The sequence below is a fragment of the Pristiophorus japonicus genome, chromosome 2 (genome assembly GCF_044704955.1).
Source record: "Pristiophorus japonicus isolate sPriJap1 chromosome 2, sPriJap1.hap1, whole genome shotgun sequence".
Lineage (NCBI taxonomy): Eukaryota > Metazoa > Chordata > Chondrichthyes > Pristiophoridae > Pristiophorus > Pristiophorus japonicus.
This window is the reverse complement of record NC_091978.1, coordinates 101,834,883-101,859,183: the sequence shown is the minus strand read 5'-3', so window position 1 is coordinate 101,859,183 and position 24,301 is coordinate 101,834,883. Positions and strand designations below refer to the sequence as shown.

Sequence of the window (24,301 nt, the reverse complement as noted above, 5' to 3'; positions counted from 1 at the left end):
CAGGGAGAAACGATTGATTGTTACTTTGTAATCGTCACAGATTCTGACGGTGCTGTCTCCCTTGAGGACTGGGACAATAGGACTGGTCCACTCGAACTCGATCGGGGAAATTATGTCCTCTCTTTGAAGCCAGTCTAGCTCGATCTCTACCCTTTCTCTCATCATGTACGGTACTGCTCTCACCTTGTGATGGATGGGTCGCGCCTCCGGAATTAGGTGGATCTGTACTTTTGCTCCTTGGAATTTCCCGATGCCTAGTTCGAACAGAGAAGGAAATTTGTTTAAGACCTGGGCACACGAAGTGTCGTCAGCGGGCAATAGCGCTCGGATGTCGTACCAGTTTCAGCGTATCTTTCCCAGCCAGCTCCTGCCAAGCAGCGTGGAGCCATCGCCCAGTACCACCCAGAGTGGAAGTTTGTGCACCACTGCATTGTAGGAGACCTTTACAGCAGCACTGCCGATTACAGGAATCAGTTCTTTCGTGTAAGTTCTTAGTTTCGTGCGAACTGGAGTTAAGACCGGCTTTGAGGCCTTGTTGCACCACAACCTTTCGAAAGTCTTTTTGCCCATGATGGACTGGCTCGTGCTCCATTGATACTGGGAGTCCATTTAGTTCAACATTCAGCATTATCGGGGGACAATTCATGGTGAATGTGTGCACCCCATGTACCTCTGCCTTCTCGATCTGAGGCTCTGGTTCATCGTGATCCTCCATGGATCTGTCCTCCTCTGCAACATGGTGGTTTGCAGGTTTAACAGGATTTACAGCTCGCCTGCACACTCATTGGAGGTGTCCTATTGTTCCATAGCCCTTGCAAACGTACTCTTTGAATCGGCATGAATGAAAATGATGATCAACCCCGCAGCGCCAATAAGGTGTTAATGGCCTTGCATTCATCACCCATGATGGTGGGCTCAGACATCTGCAGACGTATAGCTGCAGGTATATGTGACCTGCCCTGTACATTATGATTCGAAAACAACATCACTTTGTTCACAGTACTTGTAGCAGCACTTGTGTGCTGAGAGATTTGCTTCGTATTGTCACTGGTGGCAATGAACACCTGGGCTATCGCTATGGCCTTACTCAAGGTTGGGGTCTCTACAGTCAAAAGCTTGCGAAGTATGGTTTCGTGGCCAATGCCAAGTACGAAAAAGTCTCTGAGTATGTGCTCCAAATGTCCTTCAAATTCACAATATCCTGCAAGGCGTCTTAGCTCGGCGACATAACTCGCCACTTCCTGGCCTTCAGACCTTTTGTAGGTGTAGAACCGGTACCTCGCCATCAGAACGCTTTCCTTCGGGTTCAAATGCTCTCGGACCAGTGTGCACAAATCGTCATATGATTTCTCCGCGGGTTTCGCTGGAGTGAGCAGATTCTTCATGAGGCCATACGTTGGTGCCCCACAGTCGGTGAGGAGAATCGTCCTTCGTTTGGCAGCGTTCTCTTCCCCATCTAGCTCGTTGGCCACAAAGTATTGGTCGAGTCGCTCCACAAGTTTCCCAATCATCTCCCTCCGAGAATTTCTGCAGGATGCCCACTGTTCTCTGCATCTTTGGGTTCACTATCTGTATCTCATCGCCAGTTGTAGTGTATGGAGAAAGAGTCAGACTGAACATTGTGAGCTCAAAGTAAAGTGTGACCTTAGTCTTTTATTGCAGGTCTCCAGAGTGCCTTTCCAACCTGTGAAGCCTCCTTAAATACCTGTGCTCCCAAGGGATTATGGGATCCCTTGGGACTCCAGGATATGAGCCCTCTGGTGGCTGTACAGAGTAAATACAAGTTTACATATATAACAGGAGTCTTCAGCTCTAAAAGCTGAATTCCCTTCCGCACCTTAAAAAAAAATGGGAAAAATGCTTCAGCACTTACACAAATGGCTGAGCAAGCCAGAGAATGGTCTTGCACGCAGCACTCCAGGTTTGTTAGGGAGGTCAACACTGCAAGAGAGGTCCTCTACTCAGAGGCCAGAACGAATGAGGTGGGACCAGATCACCGAGGCTGTGACTCCAGTGCCCAAAGAAGCTTCATGACCTCAGACCGCTGGTCAAGGTCAGTGAATGTACCTTCAAAATCTGTCTCCTACTAACTGTATTAGTAGCCTCACACACTGCTCAATACATGACTCCCCTTTACCCACTCACCTAGCAACAATCTGTACCAATCACAAGGCACACCTCCCATTCCTAGCTTCACCTCACCCCATTGGAGGAAACGATGCTGGTCATTCTTGGCAGGCGCATGGCTGAGCTCTTGGCCTGCGGCAGGGCTGGTATCCTCATACATTATCTTTCTACTCATGTGCACCTCTTGCTTTCCTGCCCTCTTCTCACCACAACTCCACCCTTGTGCCTTCCTCATTTCACAAACCCAAGAAATGCAGCCTGCCCAGCCAGTGTTTGACCAAGGAGAGGGAGAGGAGAGTGAAGAGGAAGAAGAAACAAGACAGTCACTCGCTTTCACTCTCAGGCTCCAGCTTCTCAAGGTTCACCAGCAAGGCTATTTGCAGTGTACCCCTCTGAAAATCAGCAGCTTTCCACCAGCCATGCTGCAGACACTGGGCTAGCACTGTGACATCATTAGGATAGGCAAAGCCACACACAAGACAGTCACTAAGTGAATGCATAATGGTGATGAGTTGATTTATTGATGTCATATTAGATGGATAGATCTATAAAGTTGGATTGGAAAGTTTGCTTTGAGGTGTTTTTTTATTTCAGCATCATGGCCAAGAGGACGCTGTGATGGTCAGTAACAGAGGGAAGGTAAGGTGTGGGACAAATGTTGAAAGGGGAATTAGGATTGCATATGGCAGGGCTTATACATATGTGGCTGCAAGACCTGTGATGACTCAGAGTCCGCCATCGGGGGTGATGTGAATCCATTAGCATCATGTTGGCACTGCAGGGGTAATCATCGGGCCCATCAATGTCGATCCAAGCACCACGTGTGCAAAGACTGCGCAACAATGGGGCACCTCCAGCGAATGTGCAAACTGCTGCGACACACTACGTGGCAGAGGATGATCGATCCAGCGCGGATCACGCAGCACAGGCAACTCAACCTGAGGAAGAGGTGTATGGGGTACATACCTTCACCACCAAGAGCCCTCCTATAATGCTGAAAGTCAAATTAAATGGAGTTCCAGTATTCATGGAGTTGGACACAGGTGCGAGTCAGTCAATAATGAGCCAGAAGGCTTTCGAGAAACTGTGGGGCAATAAGGCACAAAGGCCCAAACTGAGCCCAATTAATGCAAAGCTGCGTACTTACACCAAAGAGCTCATACCAGTCATTGGAAGTGCGGCAGTGAAGGTATCGTATGATGGAGCTGTGCATGACCTATCATTGTGGATTGTTCCAGGCAATGGCCCAACGCTGTTCGGCAGAAGCTGGCTAGAAAAGATTAGATGGAATTGGAACGACAGTGGATAACGCCTCATATGCTCAAGTGCTGAGCAAGTTTCCCTCGCTATTCGAACCAGGCATCAGCAACTTCGCAGGCGTCAAGGTACAGATCCATCTATGCCCCGATGCACAGCCCGTCCATCACATGACTTGGGTGGTTCCGTACATGATGAGGGAGAAAATCGAGATCGAACTAGACAGAGTCTATAGAATGCTGGAAAATGACCACCAATGCATCCATTATTTCTAGGGCTACTTCCTTATGTACTCTGGGATGCAGACTATCAGGCCCCAGGGATTTATTGGCCTCCAATCCCATCAATTTCCCTAACACAATTTCCCGACTAATAAGGATTTCCTTCAGTTCCTCCTTCTCGCTAGACCCTCAGTCCCCTAATATTTCCGCAAGGTTATTTGTGTCTTTCTTAGTGAAGACAGAACCAAATAATTTGTTCAATTGATCTGCCATTTCTTTGTTCCCCATTATAAATTCACTTGATTCTGACTGCAAGGGACCTACATTTGTCTTCACTAATCTTTTTCATTCGTAAAGAGTTGCGTCCTAAATGGGAACTGGTCGGCCGTTCCCGGGGAAATGCAAGATGAAATGAAGCCGCTTCACCGACGCAAAGATGAAATATCCATCCAGTCGGATTGTCTCTTATGGGGTAATCGCGTGGTTTTGTCAAAAAAAGGCAGGGAAACGTTTATACGTGATCTACACAGTACCCACCCAGGCATTGTCATGATGAAGGCAATTGCCAGGCCGCATGTTTGGTGGCCCGGCATTGACTCGGGCTTGGAATCATGCGTGCATCCGTGCAACACTTGCTCGCAACTGAGCAATGCACCAAGGGAGGCGCCACTGAGGGTGTGGTCATGGCCCTCCAAACCATGGTCCAGGATCCACATAGATTTTGCCGGCCCCTTTCTAGGAAAGATGTTTTCAGTAGTTGTGGACGATTACTCCAAATGGATTGAATGCGTAATCATGTCATCCAGCACGTCCACAGCCACCATTGAAAGCCTCCGGGCCATGTTCGCCACCCATGGCTTGCCCGATGTCCTGGTCAGCTCGGAATTCAACGAGTTTATGACCCACAATGGCATCAAGCATGTCAGGTCTGCTCTGTTTAAGTCTGCGTCTAACGGTCAAGCAGAGCGGGCAATCCAAACTATCAAGCAGAGCATGAAACGCGTGACGGACGGCTCCCTGCAGACCCGCTTGTCTCGCATTCTGCTCAGTTACTGGATGCGACCCCACTCGCTTACCGGGGTTCCCCCGGCAGAATTGTTAATGAACAGAGCCCTCAAAACCAGGCTCTCCCTAGTCCACCCAGATCTTAATGATCATGTGGAAACCCGGCGACACCGGCAGAACATGTACTACGATTGTGCGGCTGTTTCATGTGACATTGATGTAAACGACCCTGTGTTTGTCCTGAATTACGGTCATAGTCCCAAGTGGGTTGCTGGCACTGTTTTGGCCAAGGAAAGGAATAGGGTGTTTATAATCAAACTGTTAAATGGCCAAACGTGCAGAAAGCATTTAGATCAGACCAAATTGCGATTTACTGACAATCAGGAACTACTTGAAGAGGACATCACCATCGTCGATCCACCAACACACACCCAACCAGCAATCGACCTCGCTGTCAATCACAAGGATGAATCCACCATTCCTGACAGTCCGGTCAGACCGTGAAGTGCAGCAATGGTCCGGTCAACTGGCCAGGGTTTGAACTTAGATGATCAACCAAGGAGCGAAGGGCTCCGGATCGCATCAACTTGTGAATAACTTGTACCGAAGACTTTGGGGAGGGGGGGGGGGGAAGTGATGTTATGTATGTAATTATGTAATTATACTTGCCACCAGAGGGCGCGACTGTTGGAGTCCTAATGGTCACCTGTACACATGTGCAAGGCCAGTATAAAAGATTGGCTGCCGTGTTGTTTAGGCACTCTGGAGTTGTAATAAAGACTAAGGTCACACTAAGTTTAGCTCACAATACTCAGCCTCGTGGAGTTCTTCAACAAAAGGAATCCAGTCCAAAAGCTTAAATGCAAACTTACCTGAAAGATGTGTGTGTCCCTTTAAGAGGAGCTGACAACACCTCTGTCGGTCTGCTGAATGTTGGATTTTCATGGTGAGTGTAGGACCCAGCTGAACTCCGTGCTATGGTCCAAGTTCGCTGAGGTGACGTTAAGTTGGCGTGGACGTCACCTTCTCTTAATTTACATTTTCAGGGCCAGCGCTGGCTAAGGCTCTCACCAAAATGGTGTCCGCCAAGTCCTGCACCAGAGAAGGGTGCTCGAGTGGTGGCTGCCATTTTTTGACCGGATCATGGCGAAAACTCGTGGCGGTAAGTGGGCCAATTTCTAGGCCATAGAATTGTACAGCACAGAATTAAGCCTTTTGGCCCACTGCACATTGACAGCTCTCTAAAAGAACTATTGGCTTTCCCTTTGCCCCCATACTAACATTTTTAATTTCAAATATTTATCCACTTCTCTTTTATACTTGCACAGTGTCTTTCACTCAAGTTAGTGATCAGAATAAAATATACATTTATATAGCACCTTTCATGACCACTGGATGTCTCAAAGCACTTTACAGCCAATGAAATACTTTTTGAAGTGTAGTCACTATTGTAATGTGGGAAATGCGGTAGCCAATTTGCACACAGCAAGCTCCCACAGACAGCAATGTATATTGACCAGATAATCTGTTTTTGTTATGTTGATTGAGGGATAAATATTGGCTGGGACACTAGGGATAACTCCCCTGCTCTTCTTCAAAATAGTGCCGTGGGATCTTTTACGTCCACCTGAGAGAGCAGATGTGGCTTCGGTTTAATGTCTCATCTGAAAGATGGCACCGCCGACAGTCCAGCGTTCTGTAGTATTGAAACTGAGACTGTAGCACAAGAGGGAATGGACTGTATAGCACTCCTATTCGCACTAAAGATGCCGGCTCCACGAGTGCAAGGAACCTAGTGATGCCTCAGAGATAGACACCTGGAATGAATCCCATACATCCAACATTCCTGACGGTTTATTCCATTCCACAGCGTGTGCTTCTTCAGTTATTGTTTGACTCCTACACATATGTTCAAGTTGTGTTGCACAATATGATAAATGTATGTCTTTCACTAAGTCAGTTTCACAAAAAAGGTTTCTAAAAAGGTAAGGGAAATCTGCAAACATTGTCATGTTGGTACAAACCTGATTAACAACAGGTCTGCATGTTGCAACAGATATTTGCTTTGCATTGAAGTTGGATAAGCCAATTGCCTTGACCAAACCCTTCTCCAGTAGTTTTTCCATAGCCTTCCAGGTATCCTTGTAATCAGAATTGGCGTAATGCACTGTTCCATCATCATTCTTTGGAATCATAATATTACCGCGCCGGCAGGGATGTAAAACAATGTAATTATCTGCTAGGAGGAGGAGCTCATCTCCACACTGCAGCTCAGAGCTTCTGCAGTTTGCACTCGCTCATTTGTGCATTTGATTGGATTGGAGGCACCTCACCTCGTCTTTCCTTCCCCCACCCCATAATTTTTAAACAATCTATTCTGCTGTTTTGTCCCTCCCAGCATTCCTCAACTTTCAGACCAAGAGAACAGGTAATTTTATCATAATCTTGGGCCTTTGCTGTTGAGCCAGAAACTAGGTTGCAAGAACCGTTTGATTTGCCCTTATCGCTTGCTCTGTGGAAATAACTTATTCCATTATTAGCTTTGGCATGAGTCTAAAATTAATAGTGATTGTGTGCAGTAGCATGGAAAACTGATTCTAAAATCTCATTGCTGATTTAAGCTGCAATATTATTTTTACATTTAAAGTTGCACAAATCAACCTCAAAGCATTGCTGCTATCTGATTGATTGTGCTGCAATAGACCAACAAATGTTAAGCTCGGGTTGACATCACTTCTCCCTTTCCCACCTGTCTCACAATTACTAAGCCTCCAGTTGAAATTTGTGGATTTACAGTGATGATGGTGAGATAACTTATTTCTAAACTTGTGTATTTTTGAGGGCTAATATTTTATCAATTCTTTAAGTAGACCAGCACATTATCTGACTTCCTCCTACCCACTCAACAACAACTTGCATTTATAAAATGCCTTTAGCAGGAAGTGCTCAGTACCTTTGGGACCGTACTTCAACATGACTTAGTGCCTCCTGGAGATGAGTGAGGGAAAAATAACTGAAATGGAAATGTAACGAAACAATTATGGTTGAAAATAAAACACTGTGCAGAACATGGAATTATTAGGTAATTCCTTTAGCACATTTGAATTATTTTGATCCAAAGTACCTGGATATCAAACTCATTAATATTTGCCTTTAGGGAAGGAAAAAAACAACCCTTTAAATTGCACTGCTTTGTGAGTCTGCCTTAAACACCTATTCAACTTGTGGTGGTTACGCTCCTGTATCTCACCCAAATGACCATTATTCATTGCAGCCGAGCCCCATCCTGTCTTCACACCCATGCCCTTCCACCAGGGATGATTGTATACCAATCAGGAGTATGTATCCTGGCTGATTTTAGGCTGCTTATAGCTAAATAAATTACCTAATAATTCAGACAAATCACCTTCGATTCTGATCCTCTCCTCACCCGCTATCCACATACATCCATTTTCTAGAGGGACCCAGGGCCAGCTCACACTGTGATGTGTGCGCACTAGGTCCGTGCAGCAGAGCAGGTCTCCAGTCGTCTTGGTTAACCCTTGCCACTGGACCAAGACCTAGCTCTGTCAAACCCGTGTGGTGGCTGGGTGCAACGGCCACCCTATGTTAAAAAAATCCACGCACAGGCGTCTTCCACCCTTCAGGATATAGTTCGGGATCCGGAATATCATTGAAACAGCAGTGAACTCATCCGCTTTCCGCCTGGAAGCAAGTCATCCTCGTTTCGAGGGACTGCCTATGATGATTTTCTAGCAGTGCTCACTGCAGAAACCATGACTATTTTTTCCCTAGCATAGTGCTAAAGAGATCAATTAACTAAGATCATCCAGGGATTGAACCCGCCCCCCCTGACCTGTATGACTCAGTTGCATACTGGATGGTGCATTCATCATCTGAGCCATTGGGTGATACCGTGGCATGTGTTTTAAATCTGAGTAACTACTAATAAAACCCCTCCAGGCCCCCTCGTGACGAAATAATTATGGTTGGAAAAAAACAGCCGCATTTACAACCTACTTATATAAAACATGACATAATTTCTGTAACTGCATTTTTAACAATCATACCAGCTGGAGGCTTCTTTTCTGCTGAATATCCTCTTGAATAGTAACAGCAGTGTGGGCCATTTACCCTGCAAATCAATGTCCTAAAGAGTAGTGTGTGTTACAGTTACAGCTTTTTCCCAGCACCTTTTCCTGTGTTTACAGTTTGACAATATTTGTAATAAGACTGTGTTCCTCTAATTCTGGTCTCTTGCACATCCCTGATTATAATCACTCCACCATTGGTGGCCGTGCCTTCGGCTGCGTAGGTCCTAAGCTCTGGAATTCTGAACCTCTCTACCTCTCTCTCCTCCTTTAAGACACTCCTTAAAACCTACTTCTTTGACCAAGCCTTGTCCTTTTCCTTATATGGTTCGGTGTCAAATTTTGTTTGATAGCACTCATGTGAAGCACCTTGGGATGTTTTACTATATTAAAGGTGCTATATAAATGCAAGTATTGTTCTGACGAAGGGACATCGACCTGAAACATTAACTCTGATTTTCTCTCTCCAGCATTTTCTGTTTTTATTTCAGGTGCCAGCATCCGCAGTATTTTGCTTTTGTATATAAATGCAAGTTGTTATTGTTGAAGACCAAGACCTAGATTATCTTAATTTCAGCATTAATCCATATAAAATGAATGGGTCAAATCTGGCCTTAAAATAATACTAATCAGAAAATCTAAGCTTGATTCTCTAATGAACTAAAATCTGCATCTTTAAGTTCCATAAGAACAATCTTGGCTCAAAGATGTGTTTCTAAGGGCTGGACTGCCACTGCTGGTGTACCGCCGAAAAAAACACTAAGATTATTAAATTAATAAAAAAATGGAAAAAAATCCGCCCGACGGGAAAAATCGGCGTTGTCTGTTGATTCTTGGTGGAAAACCCGAGCCACATCAAATTTCGACCGAGGCTGCAAGTTGGGCCTAGGGAGGGGAGAAAAACACACAAAATATTTTTCAATAAAACAAACAAAAAAATCAGAACACATTCTCAGGACCCTTTCCCACTGAATCGCTGTAAAAGAATTAAAAAAAAACTTTAACTTACCTTTTTTGAAGGGTTTCATAGCTACCGCCCAGCTCCGGCTGGTTTCTTGTGGATGTTTTTTTTCTGCTCACCTACGGGTCACCGCTGTGACCAAACTTGGGCTATAGTGGGTTTTTTCGGCGGTGCACGCCGGCGGTCTACTCCCCAGCGGTGTTTAAAAACCGCCGGCGGAACACTTTGACCAAACTAGCACCGGGTGGTTTTCTGCAGAAAACGAAAAATACCGCCAAAAAACCCGGCGGAAATGCTTACCAAATTCCAGCCCTAAGAACTTGTTGAGATGGGTTGTAATAAGTATGGATTCTATCTTTTGAAACAGTCAGCTCAGTTTGTATATTGTGCAATTTTGATTAAGCAATAGTGTAGCCTAGATCTATCATTGAACCTAATTGCAGTAAATTATTTACTAGAGAATAAATGAGATGCACATCACATTCTCTGATCAGCTCAGAAGAAAAATTACCAACCCACTGCATACATGCTAAAACTACTTGTTGATTACTTATAGATAAATTACACAGAGCAGAAAGATAAACAAAATATTCCATTTACTGCTCAGGCTGACAGATGGCAACTGCTGTACAAAGATTGGACGGGATCAGTGTGTTCAGGACTAGGGAGAGGAAGCACATTACAGTAAATGAGCCACTGGAGTAAAAGTTCAGAATCTCACATTGAGGGTGTCTCTAGAACATTTTATCTAAAAGTTTGTTATAACAATTAAAATAATGTCCAGACCATGCAAACCAGAGCAATAAAAGGGGAAAAACCTGATATATGAACAATTCTCAGACAGTAAAGGCAGCTGCAATCACAAACAGTGATACTGGTGATATCCACTTGTTCCTGGGACCAGAATACAAAAAGCAATTCAGGCCAGAACCCACTGGAGTGCTTTTACAGAGTTAAGAATAATCAGCACAGATCATTTTATATTGCAAACTCCAGGTCATAGTCCATAGTTTCAAGAACACACTATTCATTAAATAAGCTAGGGGTTCTCAGCCTCAAAAAGCACTATCTGGGAAGGGATTTTTTTTATAAGAGTTTTAAATATATTTAACCGTATAGAAAAAATAAACCAAGTGCAATACTTTAGATATTCTATCACAACAGGATAAGGGTAAATTTAGGACCAGTTCCAGGAGGCGATTCTTTACACAGAGGGTGATCAACAGCTGGAACACATCAGGATTCTTGAGGCCAGGACACTGTACACATTTACAACAACTTATCTTTATATAGAACTTAGTTAAACGTCCCAAGGTGCTTCACAGAGGCATTATAAAACAAAATTTGACACCAAGCCACATAAGGAGATATTAGGGTAGAAAAGAGATAAGTTTTAAGGAATGTCTTAAAGGCGGAAAGAGAGGTAGAGAGGCTGAGAGTTTTAGGCAGGGAATTCTAGAGCTTAGGGCCTTGGCAGCTGAAGGCAGGCCACCAATGGTGGAGCGATTGAAATCGGGGATGCTCAGGAGGCCATAATTAGAGGAGAGCAAACATCTCAGAGATCATCTTAGGCAGTTCCTCGGAATCGAAGAAGACTTGCTTCCACTCCCAAAGTGAGTTCTCTGGTGGCTGAACAGTTCAATACGAGAGCCACAGACTTTGTCACAGGCGGGACAGACATTCGTCGAGGGGAGGGGTTGGTGGGGCTGGTTTTCCGTGCGCTCCTTCCACTGCCTGCGCTTGACCTCTTCATGCTCTTTGCGTTGAGACTCGAAGAACTCAACACCCTCCCGGATGCACTTTCTCCACCTCGAGCGGACTTCGGCCAGGGTCTCCCAGATGTCAGTGGTGATGTCGCGCTTTACCAGGGAGGCTTTGAGGGTGTCCTTGTAACGTTTCCGCTGACCACCTTTGGCTCATGAAGGAGCTCTGCATAAAGCATTTGCTTCGGGAGTCTTGTATCTGGCATGCGAACTATGTGGCCTGCCCAGCGAAGCTGATCGAGTGTGGTCAGTGCTTCAATACTGGGGATGTTAGCCTGGGCGAGGATACTGATGTTGGTGCTCCTGTCCTCCCAGGGGATTTGCAGGATCTTGCGGAGACATCGTTGGTGATATATCTCTTCTATACATCGTCCATGCCTCAGATCCATACAGGAGGGCGGGTATTACTATAGCCCTGTAGACCATGAGCTTGGTGGTAGATTTGAGGGCCTGGTTTTCAAACACTCTTCCTCAGATGGCCGAAGGCTGCACTGGCGCACTGGAGACGATGTTGAATCTCCGCATCAATGTTTGCCTTTGTTGATAAGAGGCCCCGAGGTATGGGATGTGGTCCACGTTGTCGAGGGCCGCGCCGTGAATCTTGATGATTGGAGGGCAGTGCTATGCGGCGGGGACAGGCTGGTGGAGGACCTTTGTCTTACAGATATTAAGCGTAAGGCCTATGCTTTCATATGCCTCAGTGAATGCATTGACTATAGCCTGGAGTTCAGCCTCAGAAAGTGCACAGACGCAGGCATCGTCCGCATACTGCAGCTCAATGACAGAAGTTGAGGTGATCTTGGACCTGGCCTGGAGGCGGCGTAGGTTAAACAGCTTCCCACTGGTTCTGTAGTTTAATTCCACTCCAGCGGGGAGCTTGTTGATTGTGAGGTGGAGCATGGCAGCGAGGAAGGGAGGGGCGAGGCCATGGAGGGATTTGAAAACAAGGATGAAATTAAAAAAAACAAGGTGTTGCTTAACTGGGAGCCAATGTAGGACAGTGAGTACAGGGGTGATGGGTGAACGGGACTTAGTGCGAGTTAGGACACGGGCAACAGAGTTTAATAAACATCTAAATGCTGTAATGAGGAAGCAGTAGGGTTGGTATTCGGGAAGTACAAGATCAAATGGACTGAAGGGGCCGCAACATCCAAATTTATCTTGTTTGTGAGATACTTAATGAGATCATTGGATCAGTTAGATCTCCATTGGGCTAGCAATAATGTATGGTCTACTTGAAGATAGGTAGTGTTTTATTCTGATAAATTAATATGACATTTTTTGTATACAAGGCGCTAAATTGTGTTTTCACGTGCGAGAGAGAAAATAAAGCATGGATTGAATGTTTACCAAAAATAGTAATGAACCAGAGGGCTAATAAGAGTGAGGAACTTAAAGTAATCAATATCTGTGTAAATGTAGATTCTTTTCTCTCAATCTGGTTCAGTAAAATTACTGAGTCGAATACCTCTTGTGCTTTGAACAAAGCAGTCTTTATTTTACCGGCCGGCAAGACTTATCAGACAGAGGATATACATTCTCGGTCGAGCGTACACACTCCCTACGGATAAGTGAAGTTACATCGTAAAGCGACAACAGTTATACATTCTCGGTCAAAAGATAACAAGATAGGGCTAGAGTGACATCCTAGTTCAACCTCTCTTTTGGTCCCTCTTTCCCTTTGTCCACTCATAAGCCGACCTAAGTATGGTCTGATTTTAAACAAAGATCTTCTGTTAATGTTTCAGGTTAATAACATGATTTAATAAGACCTTGAGGTTTTTCTGCAAGCTGTGGGTTTTGTTTCAATATGTGTTAGTGTTGTAACATTTCGCAGTCTCGAGTCCGAGATGTCATGGCTATTTCTCCATGAATTCTTTGTTAACTTATACTGTCCCTATACAATTCCCACATTCTCAACTTCAATGTCTCTATACATTTTAAACATTCACATTCCCCCCTTTTATCATTCCATGATAACACTTAGGATCATTTCAGGAGTAAAATGTATAGGGAATGTGAACACACCTAATATCCAGAAAAGTTCCCATTTTGCGCATAAACATAAGACATGTAGCTCTCGTCTCTGTCTCCCCTCCCATACGCCGAAACTGTCATATATCAACACTATTATACAGACTGTGGCATACAGACAGTTTCATCTTATGGCTCAGGATTCAGATAAATAGTCCAATTATTTTGCTGATTAAAAGAGTTCAGTTTTCCCGTCTCTCTTCTCAGGTCACCGTCGGTGTAGCTGGCTGTCTATCACTACGGGTAAAAGTTCAAACTGGTCCACGTTCCAATTAGGATGCCAACGGCCTTGTTCAGCTATGGAGAAGAGGAAGTCTGGAACAGAAACAGGAGTTAGAATAACCAGTAAAATAGGTTTGTTAGAGGGTGGTGAGCTTGCAGTGGTGCAGGTGAACCCAAGCACTTTTCCCCTCAACCTTGGCTGCAGTGGGGGTAGTGAGTAACACCTGAAAAGGCCCCTCCCATTGTGGCTCTAATCCCTTCCGAATCCATACTTCCCTGGTGCCACGAGGGACAATTCGGGTAAAATTGGGAAGTCGAGGTGAGCATCTTGAACCTGGTTGTGAACTAGTCGCAGAGCCTGAGTCAGAGAAAGAACATAGGTGGTCATCAGTCGAGCTGAGATCTCATATCTAGGAACAATTTCCCTCATTAACACCTTAACAACAGTTTGAGCCTTATTGTCCAGGTTAGGGTAGGCTTCAATCCATCTGCTAAACACATCTACTATTACTAACACATATTTGTAACACTGAACTTTTTGCAACTCAATGTAGTCCAACTGAAATGTCTCAAAGGGACCTTCGGGTAGGGGCGTTTTACCCCAATCACAGGGGACTCCCTTCCCTGGATTATGTTGCTGGCCAACCAGGCAACGACTACTAATGTTCTGGGTGAGTGCCTGGAGTCTAGGGTGCCACCAAGTAGCCAAAAGTGTGTCACTCGTGGTCCTTGCTCCACAATGAGTAGCAAAATGCATACATTCAATAACCCATGGAGCCAACTTGTCAGACATGCAAGTCTGTTCCGCGGGAGTGGTCCAGAGTTTAGAAACATTGTCATAAGTACATGCATAATATTTCCACAACAGTTTATCTTTTTCAGGAGCGTCCTCCTGTGCTTTTATAACATCTTGGATGGTTGGCATTGGTTTTTCCGAGGCTAACTTATCCTTCGCAGGATTTTTAATCTGACTCATAATTTTGGGCACTACCATCTGTTGGTCACGAGAGGCCTGTTTGGCCTCTTGGTCAGGACAACGATTCCCTATATCAACCAGAGAATTTCCGGTAGTGTGGGCGGTACATTTGACAATGGCAATGCGTTTGGGGAACATGAGGGCTTGCAACAAATCAGATACTAGCTGTTTATGAGATATCTCATTCCCCTGTGAGGCTAGGAATCCCCTATTTTTCCATAATTGTCCGAAATCATGGGCCACCCCAAAGGCATACCTAGAGTCGGTATAGACATTGACTTTGAGATCTTTGGCCAAGATACAGGCTCGGGTGAGGGCGAATAGTTCAGCTTGTTGAGCAGAATAGGCAGTTTCAAAAGCGGCAGATTCCAAGACCTGATTCTCCTGGTTTACTATGGCCTATCCTGAGATTCGTGTATCTTCTGGATTAATAGAAGTACTTCCGTCAACATACATAAACAATCATGACTGGGTTCTTCCTCATCTTGGGGTGGCTCAGTAAGAATACAGTCTGGATCTTCCATTGGTAAATCAACTAAATCTTCCCTGACTGATGTGGCCTCTTAAATAAAAGATAAGCAATCATGACTGGGTTCTTCCTCATCTTGGGGTGGCTCAGTAAGAATACAGTCTGGATTAATTGCAGTACAGTGCCGAAAGGTCAGTTTAGGATTGCCTGTGATTTCAGTGGGTTCTGTCGGATAGAGGGCCAGTCCACATTGCCCTGCACTGGGATCTCAATCGGATCAATGGGAGTATAACCCACTTGGGAGGGGTCCTCTGCCCACACATGAGGATCCACATAGTCAGGTATGTCCAAGCCAGTATGATGCTGTAGAGTCGTTAAGACCTTCTTGGGGTCCCCATGAAATTGGACTGTTCGGCAATGTTTTACGATTTGCACATCCCGGCTGGTAGGGTCAGCCTCATCTATGGCCTTGCGTACCATAACTCCCAAATCTTTAGCATGGTGAGGGGCTAATACCTCACGAGCAATATGCGGTGCCATTGTTAGGGGCTGTTTCCACAGATTCTTATCCACTTCCACAAAATCTGCCTCTCTTTCCAGTCCAGTCACTCTAGCCCTTAATAGAATTCCCTTCACTTCCCCTTCGTGATCCTGATAAAAGTTCTGCAGGTCCTGATTCTTTCCACTGGGATCGTATGCTAGGGTCACGTGATAGGGTGCCTGCGGCAGGTCCAGAGACCACCACTGAGGGGTTCTAGTGGTATAATACTGCCGCTTAAGGGTTTCCTGTTTTACAATAATCCCATCATCTCCACACTCCAAATGCAACTGGAATTTGCAGAGGAGGTCTCTAGCCATCAAGTTACAGTCCAGATTGGTTGTGATAACAACTCGATGTTCCACCGATTCTTCCTGGTAACCCATTTTAACCGGTTCTGACACTGGGAATGTCGAGATTTGTCCCAGGAATCCTGAAAGTTCCTGTGTTTCAGTAGAGGCAGGGAGTTTAAGCTTTGATTGTACAGAAGACATGAAGGCTCCCGTATCTATCAAAAAGGGTTGCCACTCATTCAGAATGGATTCGTTGTCCGGGGAGGATTCCTGCACAATCAAGCTGTGTAGTCAATCGGGGGACAATTGACCAAAGGGGTTGTTCTGGGAGAAGTTAGTGTAAGATCCTCCTCTCCCCCCTTGCCCCCCTCCTCTTCCTTTTCCATGCTGACGGTAGGGGCAATTTTTATTCCAATGTCCTTCCTGCTCACAATTAAAACAGTCAATTCCTCTTACCCAGTCCCGGCCTCTTCCCATACCATGCCGGGGACAATAGGGAGGTTTATTAGCAGGGCTCGGGCCGTTTGGTTGTTTAGTATAACCGTATCCTTGCTTATCCATCCAATCCTGTATGCAACACTGCGGTTCTATTGATCCTTCCTCCCGAGATGGCTCTTCCTTTCGAGTCACGTATTCAGTCTTGACCCGGGTTGGGGGCGCACCTCCCCCCTCCCCTTTCTTTTCCTGCCAATAATATCTAACTGCCCTTTCCATTTGTCCGGATAGCGTGAGCAATCAAATAGTTGTTCGAAGATCACATAGACATCTATAGTGGGGTGGTCTGCAGCTTGTTGTGCATCAGGGTTTGGCATTGGTCTGACAGGGAATTGGTGTCAGGATTTTGGGATCTTGGAAATCATTCCTAGGTTGGAGGATGTTTCGGAGCTGTCTGACTGCTTGACAGTTCTGCGTCTCGATCGGCGGGGGTGTTTGCTATGTCTTTCACAACTTGGACTGGTAGATTGACTAGAAGATTTACGGGACTATCTGTGATATCGAGATATAGTTCTGCCCTTTCGAGTGTGAGATCTGGTCCTTTCGGCTATATTGCTTGTGAACTGGGGATCCGAATCGCTATCAGAGGATGAGGAGTCAGTTTGGGTTTGTTGCTTTGGTGGCATGGGGTTATTTTTAACTCCTCTCGCCGGAGTGTAAGGTGGAGGGTGTTGGGAAGAGGACTGGAGCAAGGGGCCAGGGGGTGCGGGAGGCGCCGTTGGGCGCTGAGTCAGTGACCACTCATCAATTTCATCATCAGCCTCGGTTAACACAAAGCCAGCCATTTTACTACGTAGTCGGTCAATACCTTTCTCAGAGGTCCCAGAGGATCTCTTAGTAAGTTTCTCGTGCGCACATTCTTTTTTTTTTTAAAAAGACGTCTACAGTTTTAACATGTGTTCCCTCTGTCAATGAAAGTCCTAATTTAATAGCATTTGTTTGCCAACTTGACAGAAGTGATGCATCTTTTAATTTTTTTTTGACAATCCCTGTGCTTTTTTTTTACTACTTCTACGCTTCTAGTGCCACCTTGAGGCCATTGATCATCTCCCAATAATTTGTTCAGGGCTCCTGATAATTTTCTAAAGTCTTCAGCTCTTTCAGGGAATTCTTCACATAACTTTTGTAGTGGACTACCCGCATCCGTTGTTTTATCCAACTGATTACCCATTATCATGTCGTTACGCGTTCACGCAGTCGTGCGATTTAAACAAACTTAAAACGAACAGACTTTACTGAAAAACAGACTTTACTGAAAAACAGACTTTACTGAAAGACAGACTTACTAGTCTAACACACAGCCGCGTCGCCCCGCGGCTCGCGTCTCCACGCGATTCCACCGAAACACGCTTGACAAACTCAACACACAGCCGCGTCGCCCCGCGGCTCGCGTCTCCACGCGATTCCACCGAAACACGCTTGACAAACTCAACACACAGCCGCGTCACCCCGCGGCTCGCGTCTCCACGCGATTCCACCGAAACACGCTTGACAAACTCAACACACAGCCGCGTCACCCCGCGGCTCGCGTCTCCACGCGATTCCACCGAAACACGCTTGACAAACTCAACACACAGCCGCGTCGCCCCGCGGCTCGCGTCTCCACGCAATTCCACCGAAACACGCTTGACAAACTCAACACAAAGCGACTTACAGAAATCAGCACCGACTTTCGAGGTTCGCGTTGCTGCGCGTTCGCGTCAGCCCACGTTTACTCGCGCGTGCGTGCTCGCGCCGCCGCACGTCTCGGGTCACCACGCGCTTACGTTGCCGTGCGTCTGCCTTCCTCCACTCGGCCGCATGCTCGCGTCGTTGCGCGTTCGCGTCGTTGCGCGTTCGCGTCGGCCCTACCTTCCAAGTTGCTGCGGGATTTAAATTCAATCAGTGCCTAGACAGGCCAAGTGATATACAAGGTCGACGTCGTACCTGAATTGAACACCTATCCTCTATTTAATTCCCTGTGAGCCTAATTTTCTAAATTTGATTTCTTATGAGCTTAATTTCCCTATCTTTTGGCGTCACTGCGCAGTTTAAATTCAATCAGTCAATGAAAGCCCTAATTTAATGGAGTTTTTCTGCCAACTGGACAGGAGTGATTTTTTTTTTTTTACTGCAGTGGAATTTTTCTCATAATTTAAAATCTCAGAACATTTTTTTTTTAGCACCTATTTAGTACGTTACTTTTTTTTGTCTTTTCCATAACTAGAGAGAAGTCTGGCACGTAGGCTGTGGACTGCTTTTCGTTATCTCAATTGTTCCAGCCTCAAGGTCGTGTTATTTAATATAATATTTTTTTTTGAATCCTTTTGAATCCATCTCAGTTGTTTTGCTGTGCCTTCTCTGAATGTTTTCTTTCAACAAGTTTTTCTTTTTTTTTCAACAAACCTATCCTTTGTGCATTTCCTGGCTCCGTAACTTATCATCCGAATATACGTAATTCAATAAGGTTCACACTCTTAAACTTCCCACATACAGGACAACACTACGAAGGGTTAAAACAAAATTTCATTCTCTGAGATAAAACAAACCACAACTCCCCGGCTTTTTTTTTTAAACAGTAAAAATCACAGAAGCATTTCTCATTTAAACAGACGTTCACAAGAGTCTCTTTTCTTTCCTATTAATTTTTGGACAAAGCAGTCTTTATTTTACCGGCCAGCAAGACTTATCAGACAGAGGATATACATTCTCGGTCGAGCGTACACACTCCCTACGGATAAGTGAAGTTACATCGTAAAGCGACAACAGTTATACATTCTCGGTCAAAAGATAACAAGATAGGGCTAGAGTGACATCCTAGTTCAACCTATCTCTTTTGGTCCCTCTTTCCCTTTGTCCACTCATAAGCCGACCTAAGTATGGTCTGATTTTAAACAAAGACCTTCTGTTAATGTTTCAGGTTAATAACATGATTTAATAAGACCTTGAGGTTTTTCTGCAAGCTGTGGGTTTTGTTTCAATATGTGTTAGTGTTGTAACATTTCGCAGTCTCGAGTCCGAGATGTCATGGCTATTCCTCCATGAATTCTTTGTTAACTTATACTGTCCCTATACAATTCCCACATTCTCAACTTCAATGTCTCTATACATTTTAAACATTCACATCTGTAGAGAAAAAGTACTTGAGAAACTAATGGGACTATTTCCTTTCCTCCTGCCTTTCCCTGCCCCTGCACTTGCTCAAAACCTGTTACATCTCCTAAACTTTTCCAGTTCTGATAAAAGAAATAGGAGCAGGAGTAGGCTATTCGGCCCCTCGAGCCTGCTCCGCCATTCAATGAGATCATGGCTGATCTTCCACCTCAATTCCACTTTCCTGCAATATCCCCATATCTCTTGATTCCCTTAATATCCAAAAATCTATCAATCTCTGCTGTGAATATGCTCAATGACTGAGCCGCCAGAGCCCTCTGGGGTAGAGAATCCCAAAGAATCACAACCCTCTGAGTGAAGAAATTTCTCCTCATCTCAGTCCTACATGGCCGACCCTTTATTCTGGTTCTAGACTCCCCAGCTCGGGGAAACATCCTCCCTGCATCTACCCCGTCAAGCCCTGTAAGAATTTTGTATGTTTCAATGCGATCACATCTCAGTCTTCGAAATGCTAGAGAATATAGGCCCAGTCTACTCAAACTCTCCTCATTGGACAATCCCCCCCCATCCCAGGAATGTCTGGTGAAGCTTTCTTGCACTCCCTCTATGACAAGTATATCCTTCCTTAAGTAAAGGGGACCAAAACTGTACACAATACTCCAGGTGTGGTCTCACCAGGGCCCTATATAATTGCAGTAAGACATCTTTACTCTTATACTCAAATCCTCTTGTAATAAAGGCCAACATATCATTTGTTTTCTTAATTGCTTGCTATACCTGCATGTTAACTTTCAGTGATTCGTGTACAAGGTCACCCAGGTCCCTCTGAATACCAACATTTCCCCATCGCTCACCATTTAAAAAAATACTGCTTTTCTATTTTTCCTACCAAAGTCGTCGTCTTCTTAGGCAGTTCCTCAGAGTCGAGGATGACTTGCTTCCACACTAATGACAGGTGACTGAGGAGTCCAATGTGGGACCTACATTCTCTGTCACAAGTGGGGCAGACGGTGGTTGAAGGGACGGATGGGTGGGGTGCTTGGGTTGTCGTGCGCTCCTTCCGCTGTTTGTGCTAGGCTTCCACGTGCTCCCGGCGAAGAGACTCGAAGTGTTTGGTGCCTTCCCGGATGCTTCTCCTCAATTTTGAGCTGTCTTGGGCCAGGGATTCCCAGATGTCGGTGGGGCTGTTGCACTTTTGGATTTGAGGGTGTCCTTGAAGTGTTTCCTCTGCCCTGGGGCTCGCTAGCCATGTTGGAGCTCTGAGTAGAGCGCTTGTTTTGGGAGTCTTGTATCGGGTATGCGAACGATGTGGTGATTGAGCGTGGTCAATGCTTCGATGCTGGGGATGTTGGCCTGAGCAGGAACACTGACATTGGTGCACCTATCCCGCCAATGGATTTGCAGGATCTTGCAGAGGCAGTGTTGGTGGTACTTCTCCAGTGCTTTGAGGTGCCCGCTATACATAGCCCATGTCTCTGAAGCATATAGGAGGGTGGGTATCACCACTGCTCTGTAGACCATGAGTTTGGTGCCGGGTTTGAGGTCCTGATCTTTAAATATCCTCGGCCTCAGGCGACCGAAGGCTGCACTGGCACAATGAAGGCGGTGTTGGACTTCATCATTGACGTCTGCCCTTATTGACAGTAGGCTCCAGAGGTATGGAAAATGGTCCATGTAGTCCAAGGCCTCGTCATGGATCTTGATAATCGGGAGGCAGTACTGTGTGGCGGGGGCAAGTTGGTAGAGAACTTACGGATGTTTAGTGTAAGGCCCATACTCTCATACGCTTCGGTGAAAGTGTTGACGATGGTTTGGAGTTCAATCTCCGAGTGTGCACAAACGCAAGCGTGATCTGCATACTGTAATTCAATGACAGAGGATGGGACGAACTTGGATCTGGATTGGAGGCGACAGAGGTTGAACAGTTTCCCGTTTGTTCTGTAGATTAGCTCTACTCCAGCGGGGAGCTTGTTGAGTGTGAGATGGAGCATTGCAGCAAGGAAAATCGAGAACAGTGTTAGTGCGATGACACAGCCTTGTTTCACTTTTGGATAACTTCACATTTCTCCATGATGACGAAAGGTCTATTTCCCTCTCCACCGATGCTGCCTGACCTGCTAAGTACTTCCAGCATTTTCTGTTTTATTTCAGATTTCCAGTATCCGCAGTATTTTGCTTTTGATCAGGATTGTTTTTATTAGGCTCTGTTACCTTACTTAAGAAAGGATGAGAAAATAATAGTTTGAATTATTCTTATAATTTAGAAACACAACATATGGCAGTGGCTTAGTAAATTGTAATAAAGAAAAAAGTTGTTGAGGTGCATTGATACATACTCAAATGCCATCGGCCAGTGCATCAAATATAAATCCAGGTCGTCCAGCTGTAGGTCCTCCAGTGTCATACGGCATGCTGTCTCCACATCATCCGGGTGATGCTTGGTGTTCCAAAGTTTGGATGTAATGAAAATATCCTTCCGCTTGATAGACTACAGAAGGACAATTAGATAAAAGAAAGCTGATTGACCTTATATGGTTTCTTTGCACTTTTATCGGAAACACACAATCAAAATGACATTGGGCCATGTTGGCACATGGGGTTAAATACTTCATGCGCGTTGAAGCAGCAGTTTGATTTGGCAAGGCCTGATAATATGGTTCAGCGGAATTAGAATTTGTAATTGAGGAAGAGACTACAAGGTAGATAATTTTTCTTTTTCACACAGCATCTTCCAGATACTATTGAATTAACGTAGTTAAGAAGAGGAGGGCCCTAATGATGTAGGAATGGTGGCGGCGGGTTAGGAGGGGGGAGAAAGAGACTCACCCATAACAGATTGGACAAAGTGGTATCATTGACAGCCACTAAATTGACTAATTTTTAATGAGGTATACTCCATGTAATGGCTTTATAGATATTTTGAAATCAATATGTGCTTCAGGCACAAAATGTAGCCATGGAAAGAATGCAATATCCCAATCTATTCAAATCCCTCTATATTTTGTTCATTTGTTCCCTGTAATTCATAGATCCCATTAGCAGAAAAAAAGACACAGCTTTGTTTTGTCCTCCCTTCTAAATAATTTATTGCATTATAAACAGCTACTTTAACGACACAGAAGGGCTCACACCAAAACCATCCATAACACTTGAGCAAAATAAAAGGATCCCTGGAAGTGCTTAACAGACCAAAACTATTGGGTGTTGGGTGATACTGTTATTATGCTTCAGGTCAACACTGAAGAATGGAAACTGTGTGGCATCAACCAGTGCCAAAGTCTCATACAATGATTCACATCAGGAACGTGGGGATTGGCTGAAGTTCATCCCATTCTGAACAGGATTCAGTTCACTATGTTAGTCCAGAGCACAGAGACAATGGTGTTGATTTGCATCAAAGTGGATTTCCACTGGCAATGTGTGGTAAAACCTATGTGGTGTAGGTCCCAGCCACTGCCCAAGTTACTGATGTCTGGCCCTGGGGGTGGAGATATTTTTCTTTGTTGGGCTAACAGCTATGGATCTGTACATCATTTTGTTCCAGCTCATACCAAGGAGCTGGTGGCACTCTTTTTGAACAAGCTGAGTACCACAGGTGTCTAATGATCTGGGCAGTGATCCATACTGTGCATTGATTGGTGCATTGATGAATTGATATGTGCATTGCAAGAGCAATTCCCAATGCATTCGACAGTATCTCGTAAGCCTGAAGGGCATTGAAAAATATATTAACAATGAGAATCAAAGGAATAATTGCAGAAAGAAAATCATTTTTTAAGTGCACTGGAATGCAAGGAGTAGGAGAATGTTGGTCCAACCTTGGGAAAATGAACTGTCACTCCAATGTACCCTCAGCACTTTTAAGCTACAGGGCACTACGAGTCATCATAGGCAGTCCCTCGAAATTGAGGAAGACTTGCAACCGGGAATCTGGTTTGCCGCACGCTCCTTCCGCTGCCTGCACTTGTTTTCTGCATGCTCTTGGCGACGAGACTCGAGGTGCTCAGTTCCCTCCTGGATGCTCTTCCTCCACTTAGGGCGGTCTTTGGCCAGGGATTCCCAGGTGTTGGTGGGGATGTTGCACTTTATCAAGGAGGCTTTGAGGGTGTCCTTGAAATGTTTCCTCTGCCCACCTGGGGATCGCCTGCCATGAAGGAATTCAAAGTAGAGCGCTTGCTTTGAGAGTCTTGTGTCGGGCATGCGGACAATGTGGCCCGCCCAACGGAGTTGGTCGAGTGTGGTCAGTGCTTCGATACTGGGGATGTTGGCCTGATTGAGAACACAGACTTTGGTGCGTCTATCCTCACACGGGATTTGCAGGACCTTGCGGAGACAGCGTTGGTGGTATTTCTACAATGATTTGAGGTGTCTACTGTATATGGCCCATACAGGAAGGCGGGTATCACTACAGCCCTGTAGCCCATAAGCTTGGTGCCAGTTTTGAAGGCCTGATCTTTGAACACTCTCTTCCTCAGGTGACCGAAGGCTGCGCGGGCACACTGGAGGTGGTGTTGGAGCTCGTCGTCAATATCTGCCCTGGCTGATAGTAGGCCATGAGCAGTAATATGAGAGCTGATGCTGACCAACGTCACTGCATACCAAAGTCAAAATAGTCATGGCTCATTGCCTGCCATATGGTTTCTCTAGAAGGTAGATCCAGACCTGGCTTACATTAGCAGTCCAGCAGTGCATGAAGCATGCTGTCTGAAGGATACAGTTACATTATGTATTAATCACTCTGAAGTACCAGATACCA

General features: G+C 45.3%; 1 protein-coding gene across 1 annotated transcript in view; it reads right to left on the bottom strand.

Moving 5' to 3' along the window:
- The window catches only part of akr1a1a (aldo-keto reductase family 1, member A1a (aldehyde reductase)), a 64,595-nt gene that overhangs the window by 21,604 nt on the left and 18,690 nt on the right, over positions 1-24,301 (bottom strand). Inside the window, exons 3-4 of the mRNA XM_070868422.1 lie at positions 21,882-22,033; positions 6,635-6,818 (exon numbers count right to left, since the gene is read on the bottom strand). Of these exons, the coding sequence (XP_070724523.1) occupies positions 6,635-6,818; positions 21,882-22,033 (336 nt within the window). The remainder of the gene's footprint in view (positions 1-6,634; positions 6,819-21,881; positions 22,034-24,301) is intronic.